Below are 10,150 nucleotides of genomic sequence, written 5' to 3'. Positions count from 1 at the left end.
GCTGGAAACCATCATTCTCAGCAAACTATCGCAAGAACAGAAAACCAAACACCGCATGTTCTCACTCATAGGTGGGAACTGAACAATGAGATCACTTGGACTCGGGAAGGGGAATATCACACACCGGGGCCTATCATGGGGAGGGGGGAGGGGAGAGGGATTGCACTGGGAGTTATACCTGATGTAAATGATGAGTTGATGGGTGCTGACGAGTTGATGGGTGCAGCACACCAACATGGCACAAGTATACATATGTAACAAACCTGCACATTATGCACATATACCCTAGAACTAAAATTATAATAATAATAAAAATAATAACAATAAGGTACAGGACATAACCTTATGGAACATTACTTCATAAACTATGAAGAAGGTATAACAGGGTCCTTGCAGTCAATGGCCTTATTAAGGTAATCTATAAGCAAAAAACAACTTCCACTACAAAATGCACTCCTCCTTAATTAGAAAAAGTCAAAGCAAAAAGCTGTACCTTCTAAAAATCGTTCTCAAATTAATCTCAACTTCATACAAGTCCACACTGTAGAAAATGTGCAGAATTGGGCACATCTATATCAAACCACACCATTTCAAAATACAAAAGCCAATGGAGTTTGCATTTCAAAATTAACATAGAGACAATGGATCATTATTTCCATTTCTAACACCTATCTACACTGTAGACACAGATATATAGGAATGAACACATGATTCAATTTGCTTATAAACACAAAATTTTCAAAAGTTTTAATTCTTTTTCTTTATACCTCAAGGTACATGATGCTGAAAGAACAAATGTTTTTATGTGCAAACCTATTTATCCATATTCTGTTCTTCCTACTTTTAGCTTTACTTTTTTGAGTTTATGTTTTCCTTTCTGCTTCCTTTCTAATTATTTTCCCATTATATCAACCTCTGATACTCTAATTTTATATTCATTTCTAACCAAGTAAAATTATGACTAATTGAGATCCCACTTACTCAGAATTTTGATAAATCAGATACAACATCTAGTATTACTACTTCATTTATGAAAACTGGGTGAATTAGATAAAACCATAATGATATATATAACACAGAATCAGTTTCAAGTTATTTAAAATAAAGCAGGAAGGATTACATATAGTTAAAAACAAGATCAAAGGGATATCTGATAAGCATCATAAAAACAGTAAATGGGAGAGTAAGCAGCTTTGTAGTCTGCACTAAAAGAACAGAAAAACTATAAGAAAATCCCTTGGCCTTAAAATATACAGAATCTTGTTGAAATGATATAAAACAGTATATAATGCCATAATAATAACACTAGCAAAAACTAGTACTCATAGTAAGAGTAATATAAAGAAATAAATAATAGCACTTATTGAATATGTATGTACCAGGAATTTATATATTATGTTTACCTCTACAATATTTTATTCTAGACATGAGAAAATATTACCTACAGAAGTTAAATTATTTGTCCAAGATTATCCAATAAGTAGTGAAACTTAAATTTGAAACACCTGTTTTAAAAGTGTGAGTTTTCTTGTTTTATTTTGTTTTCAATTTTTGTGGGTACATAGTATGTGCATGTATTTATGGGGTAAATGAGATACATTGATACTGACATGCAATGCATAATAAACCCATTCAGGGAAAATGAGGTATCCATCACCTCAAGTATTTTTCTTTTGCGTTAAAAACAATCCAATTATATACTCTTGGTTATTTTAAAATGTACAATTAAATTATTATTAACTATAGTCACCCTGTTGTGCTAGCAAATACTAGGTCTTATTTATTCTTTCGGTTATTTTTTTTACTCATTCACAATCTGTATCCTCCAACTTCTACCCTCCACTACCCTTCCCAGCTTGTGGTAACTGTCATTCTACTCTCTATCTGCATGAGTTCAAATGTTTTGATTTTCAGATCCTACAAATAAGTGAGAACATGTGAAGCCTGTCTTTTTGTGCCTGGCTTATATCATTTAACATAATGACCTCCAGTTCCATCCATGTTGTTGAAAATGACAGGATCTCATTTTTTTTTATGGCTGAATAAAAAAAATACTCCATTGTGTATTATAATAATAAATAAAAATTATTTTATTTTTAATACTCCATTGTGCTCCATTGTACTCCATTGTGTATTAAGTGCCACATTTTCTTTATCTACTTGTCTGTTGATGAACACTTAGGTTGCTTCAAAATCTTGGCTATCGTGAATGGTGCTGCAGTAAACATGGGAGTGCAGATATCTCTTTGATACTGATTTCCTTTCCTTTGGGTATATACCTAGCAGTAGGATTGCTGGATCATATGGTAGGTTTACTTTCAGTTTATTGAAGAACTTCTAAACTGTTCTCCATAGTGGTTATACTAACGTACATTACCACCAACAGCATATGAGGGTTCCTTTTTCTCCACATCCTCACCAGCGTGTTATTGCCTATCTTGTGGATAAAAGCCATTTTAACTAGAGTGACATGATATCTCATTGTAGTTTTGACTTGAAATTCTCTGATCATCAATGATATTGAGCACCTTTTCAGAATCCTGTTTGCCATGTGTATGTCTTCTTTTGAGAAATGTGTAATGAAATCTTGTGCTCTTTTTAAAATCAGATTATTAGATTTTTTTCTATAGAGTTATTTGAGCTTCTTATATATTCTGGTCATTAATCCCTTATCAGGTGGGTAGTTTTCAAATATTTTCTCCCATTCTGTGAGTTGTCTCCTAACTTTGCTGATTGTCTCCTTTGCTGTTCAGAAGGTTTTTAACTTGATGTGATCTCATTTGTCCATTTTTGCTTTGTTTGCCTCTGCTTATGGGATATTACTCAAGATATCTTTGCCTGGACCAATGTCCTGGAGAGTTTCCCCAATGTTTTCTCATAGTAACATAATTTGAGGTCTTAGATTTGAGACTTTAATCCATTTTGATTTGATTTTTATGTATGTTGACAGATAAAGGTCTAGTTTCATTCTTCTGCATATGAAGATCTAATTTCCTCAGAACGATTTGTTGAAGAGACTTCAAGAACAGTGAATGTTCTTGACACCTCTGTCGAAAATGTGTTCACTGTAAGTGTACAGATTTGCTTCTGCGTTTTCTATTCTGTTCTATTGGTCTATGTGTCTGCTTTTATGCCAGTACCATTTTGTTTCAGTTACTATAGCTCTATAGTATAATTTGAAGTCAGATAATGTGATTCCTCCAGTTTTGTTCTTTTAGCTCAGGATAGCTTTGGCTATTCTGGGTCTTTTGTGGGTCCACATAAATTTTAGGATTATTTTTTCCATCTAAATGAGGGTATTTTTAACTTCTATTATATTACTTCCAAAAAAGAGTTCAGGAAATTATAGTAGAAGTTTGAATGTGGCTAAAGTTGTCCTGAATGAATTCACAAACAGGTTAAGCTATGACGTGAACTCTTAAGGAGGAGGTATATTTTAGGGAAGTTGAAGAAAGAGGGAATATATTTTGGGTATGCATGCATGGGAAATGAGATAAATGAAAAGTATTTTTAATACTCTGATTACACAATTAAACATTTAAATTTTTTACTAATTTACAGTGGACTTGCTCCATGGTGAAGCTTTTTGTGAGCAATTTTGATTGTGAGAGACATAAATGGTAGTCTCATTGTCTCAAACTAGCATGCCTGCATTTGAACTGAAATGAGATCAGATATCAAATATCCATTAGAAAAATACCATAATTCTTTGTGTATTTGGAGGAAAGACCGAACTTTCTAATTTCTCTTTATGGATTTTATTGGATGGACCATCATATTTTGGGGGTCAAAATCTTAAATTTAATCAAATATTACATCAACACACCAGTACATCAGTAGTTTCCCTGCAGAAAGTCATGGAAAGACATTTGCTTACCTTGTATTACATGTGAGTTGTCTTTTAAGAAGAAGTTATACAGATATTTGGGAATAAAAGCAGACATACATGCATAAGCCAAGGCTAAAAGAGAATAAGGCAAAGGCATGTAAAAAATTAGTTAATAGGGTAGATGACCAGCAGTAATGCATTCACTTAGCACATATTCTTTGAATCTACTATTAAATAACAGTTATGATAGCAAGTGCTAGAAAAACAAAGAGATAAAAGTCTCTATGTTTTAAAATATAAAACATTTTAGACAACAGAAAATAATAATTCTATAACTTAAATTTTAAACTACTGTGGCAATCATTATCACACAATAATCAAAACTTTTATTACCTAAACGTTGTTTCTTAAAATTTCTAAGCATGATCATTATTAGTAAGCTATACAGACCTCACGATCCTTAATTGCTGCTGATGCAAACAAGAATCTACGAACTTTGGATTTAGGAATAGTGTTATAATTCACATTTTCAAACACAGACCCCTGACCATGTTTGGGTCAGTATGAGTGATAACTGGCTATGCCTAACTAAACATAGTAAAAAACTCTAGTTTAGATTAATGAGTGAGAATATCAGAGAACAGAGTATTTTAAAAATAATTCAAAGAGTAAAATTTCATTTCTCTGGGATTATGCTATTTCTACTTAATTCCAGAAATCGATGTAAATTCGGTCATGAAATAGATAGAATCTGAAAATAGGGAGATGGTCAGATAAAGCATCTAGACATTCAAGCTATATATAGTAACACTCTACATGTGATTTCAGGGATTGGAGTTATTCGAATTTACTATTTATTGAAAAGCCTACAATAATAAAGTTATTGCAGAAAGGCAGGGAAAAAAACCTGCCATTGAAAAAGGGCTGTCAAAAAATATTACATTAGTATATAAGTATTAGAATACAAGACAGACATAAGATAAATTTTTATAAATACAAAGTGCTTTATGGGCTCAGGAAGGAGCATAAGAAAAGTCTTCATTAAGGAAGAGGTATCCAAAATGATTATAGGCTTTGGAGATACAAGATTATGGAAAAGTGCCGCCATAATTGATTTCTTTAAAATTCTTTAGAAAGTATACTTAGACAAAATTAATCTCTAAGGAATTTAGAATAATCAAATTCCACTAAATTTCTAGTAATATCTTTAGCATAAATGAAACTCTCCAGTAATAAATTAATCCTTCACATTTCTAAAATGAGTCTATAATAGATTATTTCACAGAAATCTACCAGGGAAAGAATAAGAACCTTAAAACAAAAACAAAAACCTTTCATGTCTGAATCACATATTTTAGAATATTATGTGCAATGATTATTTAAATGATAAAGAGGCTTACCTTCATTATTGAAGTTTAGATATAGGAATGGAGCACAGAGTGAGTCAAGACCTAATGCAGAGGGATTGGGAGAAAGAAATCAAATAAATATAATCTAGTAGAATTGAAGATATATACCTTATTCAGTTCTCTGCATTACCTCCAAGTAGATTAAACATTAGAAGTATTATCTATCCAGAAATATGTCACCTCATGAGTTACTGTGGGGACTAAGTGATAGTGTAGCACACAGTATGTGTCCAATATGAATCAGTTATTGTTATTATCCAGGTTATTATGAGTCGAAAAGAGAAATACAATAATAGAAAACTGGAAGAAAGTTACAATTCTTTGGATATTGTCCCATCTCTGATCCTAAGTGTACAATTCTGGCAATTACTTAATATCTTCTGACGTACGTTCTCATCTAGGAAATGGAGTTTCACCCATGTTCTTTTTCTTTGGGATTATGAAAAAAATTCTTTAAAAATTGTGAAGTGAATTCCAAATATATGACATTTCTTTTATTGATAATAATGATATGCATGTATTGTCATGTTGAAAAAATGTACATAAATCTACCTACAACTGTTAGGAGGATATAGAATAGCTCTGAAATACACAGAGCTAAGAAAAATAATACCTTTATTTAAACTATGGCTAGTAAGAAATAGAGAACTGAAATATAAAATAGCTGCTTATAACAACACATTCAAAATAGGGTTGGAATAGGTTTCTCATTCTTTATCAAACACAAAAATAATAATGGCAAAGCTAAATAAAAGATATGAACCATTAAAGATACAAGGGGAAAAAAGACAATAAATAAAATGAGGACTTTAGGATGATAGCCTATTTTTAAGTCCTAATAGCCATGGTAAGTATAAATTAGAAATCATTAACTATAAGAATCTCAACTAGCCCCAATTGATTTAACAGTGTGCATAGGCGTTTAAAAAATGTATCCACAAAGATGACAACAGCTCCAAGTATCTTTCTGCTTTGCTAATCAACTTGCATATTAAATATTATGTTTTTAAATGATATCTACTAGGATTTAGACAAAGATTTTAAAAAATGCTTGGATGTAAACTTCTCAAAAAATGAATCAGAGCTTCAATACTGACTTTTTCCAAAGACAAGGATGTTTACATATTTTAATTTTTTAAAATGTCAGTTATGCAACAATCTCCTAATACTCCAGAGGAGTTTTAATGACTATAAGAGTTACCTTGCCAATACACAAGATCAGGATGAGACACTACCCAGGCTTTTAATACACGCCTAAATTTTGCATGACCTTCTGGTGATGATAACAGTTCATCGTACTGATGACAGCGAGGAATATCCACTTCAATCTGTTAAAATAGCAAAATAATAAGGTGACACAGTAATTGTGTAATCAGCAATAAACCCTTAATCTTTATTCATTAAATAAGGAAAAGGAGAAGCCATAATACGAATTTCAAAACAGACCAACTTCTTAAGTGCCTAATTTTTTGAATTTTTTAATTGATCTTATGGAAACACTAAAGAAGTTGTATGTATACTTAAACAGAAGAATCAGACCATTTCTTTTGAAAGGTATGTGTTAATATACTTTTCAAAAATACTTTCCTTTATAGTCTGGTCCAAATGAAGGGCAAATTTTCAGATGAAGAACTATAGTATTTTAACAAGGTAACTTGACCTAAAGTCCTTTAAGGTATTGTTCTAAGTTATAAGCATAAGAATTATGGTTTCTCTAACAATGTATGTATGCAGCAGTGTGTCTGTATTCATGAGAGAAAGAGGCTTTCTTCAGGCTCCTTCCTAAAATTTAAATATTTGACAGAATTATCTTAGGTTGCTTAAGAAAACCTAAATCATACTTGTCTATCTGTAGGAATTGGAGTGTCTTTATCAATTGCATCGTACTTGGCATGAATAGCTCCCTGCAAAAAATAAAAGAAGATACATTAATTTATCATATCCTTAATACAACTAGTAATATAGAAAAATCTATTTTTTACAAATATCTACCTTTGGAAACCTACCTAACTACAGATAAGCACATTCAAACCCAGTGTAGAACTCATCTTAAGAGAAATTTTCTGTGTCTTTGACAATCTATGACGAAAGTCTCTGATAAGTCACAATTTGCCATTCTGCTGAGGCAAACTCTTGAATTATAAATACCACAACATGAACGCTGTGGATTAATTATTTAGCTAGTAAGTATGTTTGGCTGACCTCCCAGCCCCTACAACATAACACAACCTTGTTATGTTATGTCTATAATTACATGATAGAATCATTAGGGCCTAGAGAGGTCATTTACATTTTTCAGTTACACACTGTTAAAAATTAAAAATAACTGAATAAATGACTACAAATTTTGGTCATGTTCTATAGGACCAAGCATGAAAAAAATATTATTATTCTGGCTTATCTTCATGGTAGAGAAAAAGCCAGGAAGTAGGGCACAAACTCCGATATCTGCTATATCAACTTCTTTGAGACATTCATTTAATGAGAGTTGGAAAACCTGATACCTGAAGTCCTCCTGGACTTTAGCATTATATTGTTCTATAAGTCTAATGATTACTGTATGATATTGAACCATTGGCATTCTTGTAACCAACCAAACTCAAAGGTATTTGCAGACTCTTATCAAGGGAATCAGGCATGAAGAAAGGAAATTCTTCAAACAGAGAATTGAAAAGGATTAAAAACAGTTGAGGATTTTAAAAAATATTTTTCTTAGAGACAGGATTGAGTTCTATCACCCAGGGTAGAGTGCAATGGCATAATCAAGGTTCACTGAAGCCTCGAACTCCTGGGCTCAAGTAACCCTCCTGCCTCAGCTTTCCAAGAAGCTGGGACCACAGGCATGTGCCACCATTCCTGACTGGAATTCTTTAAAAAGCAAGGATAATTATCTATAAGAGAATATAAGACGACAAGATGACAAAGAAATTGACAAGAAATGAAAAAATCTGGCTAGAATTTGGCCCATTATCATGATTGATGTCATCGGAGTTCTCTGTTAGTATTGCAGACCACCACAATTTGTGACACCGCTCCCTTCCTCACAACCACAGAGAAAGTGTTACAGAAGACATGGGAGCTATTTCTCTTGGTAGCACATTCTAGGTGGAACAGGTGTGCCAAAAGCCACTAAATTATGTTAGTGATTTTGACATGTCAGATTAGATTGAAAGATTTCTCCAAATTTAGAACCATTTATAAACAGATAATCACATTCTATAATAAGCATACTTCATAAGCAAGACTATCCACCTGTAACTGACATATATTCTTAAAATATTCCTTGGTAATAATCAAAACATTTTCTGTGACCACCATTAAATGAAATATTAAATAGTATAATCTAATAAACCCCTAATTATATTTTTCTTTTCTATTGTTTTCCTATGTTCCTTCCACTTAAAATTGCCAAATATTCCAATGCTTATATTTTACTATATAATTTTCTAGTAACTGGAAAAATACATATTTGGAAAGCACTCTCCTTCTTCATCCTTTCTTAGCATAATTAATCAGCTTCTAACCTTTTCTTTTTTCCTTACCTCAACTCCCAGAAGAGCAGCCCAGGTTAAACCTCTCATAAGAGGAGGAATGTCAACTCTTGCTTCCTTCCAGATTTGATTTTTTTTATATGGATAAGCCTATATCAAAAAAGAAATAAAAACGCCTCAAATTACCTAGTGCCATCTTTTAGTCTAGACAGTTCTGAATATACCTGTGATAAAACTTAAGTGACTTGCAATAAATTTCAAAGTACATGCAATTATTGTGTCTGGTGTTATTAATACATATAAATAAGCAATAGAATGAATCCCTAACACCTTGCAAAACTTATATTATATAATTAAGAAGAGGAGCTGATTCTACCTGTTTTTAAATCCTTCCTCTCTATTTGATGCTCTGGGGGAATTTAAAATGAGTCATTTTAAATGCAGGATAATAGTACCAGCTTCATACGGGTTAAATAAGATAATGCAGGTAAAGCACTCTGTTAAAAACGTGGTGACAGAGAAGTGTTCAATCACTATAAGCTACTATTATGGGTACTTCTGCATTTTGCATATAAATTTGTACTTTTATAAATTTGTGTCTTAGGAGAAATTTCTAGAAGAGTATTAATAGGACAAAGGACACAGATGTCAAGGTTCTTGATATATGCATTCAAATTGTTTTACAAAATGTTTCAGTACATTCACATTTATTCCAACAGAATGACAGTTCCAATATCATTGCATCTGTGCTCACTTTGCTAATGCGGTATGGAAAATCACTCCGATTTTAATTTGTATTTTTTTTTTTTCATTCCTAGTGAAGATGAACAATTTGAAAAGATTTACTAGTTGTATTTATATTATGTACTCTATCCATTTCTCTGTTTCAATATTGATGTTTTTCCTGTTGACTTTTAAGTCTTCTTTTAAAAAATAAGGACATTAAAGACACAACATACCAGAATCTCTGGGACACATTTAAAGCAGTGTGTAGAGGGAAATTTATAGCACTAAATGCCCACAAGAGAAAGCTGGAAAGATCTAAAATTGACACTCTAACATCACAATTGAAAGAACTACAGAAGCAAGAGCAAACACATTCAAAAGCTAGCAGAAGGCAAGAAATAACTAAGATCAGAGTAGAACTGAAGGAGATAGAGACACAAAAATCCCTCCAAAAAAATCAATGAATCCAGGAGCTGGTTTTTTGAAAAGATCAACAAAATTGATAGACCACTAGCAAGACTAATAAAGAAGAAAAGAGAGAAGAATCAAATAGACGCAATAAAAAATGATAAAGGGGATATCACCACCGACCCCACAGAAATACAAACTACCATCAGAGAATACTATAAACACCTCTACGCAAATCAACTAGAAAATCTAGAAGAAATGGATAATTTCCTGGACACTTACACTCT

At 32.2% G+C, this 10,150-nt stretch overlaps 1 protein-coding gene across 1 annotated transcript in view; it reads right to left on the bottom strand.

Moving 5' to 3' along the window:
• Nucleotides 1-10,150, bottom strand: part of TBCK (TBC1 domain containing kinase) — a 114,388-nt gene that overhangs the window by 28,501 nt on the left and 75,737 nt on the right. The window contains exons 15-19 of the mRNA XM_017852588.1: nucleotides 8,781-8,879; nucleotides 7,080-7,142; nucleotides 6,440-6,566; nucleotides 5,230-5,280; nucleotides 3,878-3,961 (exon numbers count right to left, since the gene is read on the bottom strand). Coding sequence (XP_017708077.1) covers nucleotides 3,878-3,961; nucleotides 5,230-5,280; nucleotides 6,440-6,566; nucleotides 7,080-7,142; nucleotides 8,781-8,879 — 424 coding nt within the window. The remainder of the gene's footprint in view (nucleotides 1-3,877; nucleotides 3,962-5,229; nucleotides 5,281-6,439; nucleotides 6,567-7,079; nucleotides 7,143-8,780; nucleotides 8,880-10,150) is intronic.

The sequence above is a fragment of the Rhinopithecus bieti genome, unplaced genomic scaffold, assembly GCF_001698545.2.
Source record: "Rhinopithecus bieti isolate Rb0 unplaced genomic scaffold, ASM169854v2 scaffold_35305, whole genome shotgun sequence".
Classification (NCBI taxonomy): Eukaryota; Metazoa; Chordata; class Mammalia; order Primates; family Cercopithecidae; genus Rhinopithecus; species Rhinopithecus bieti.
Note: the sequence above shows the minus strand (reverse complement) of the source record. Positions and strands in the feature narration are given on the sequence as shown.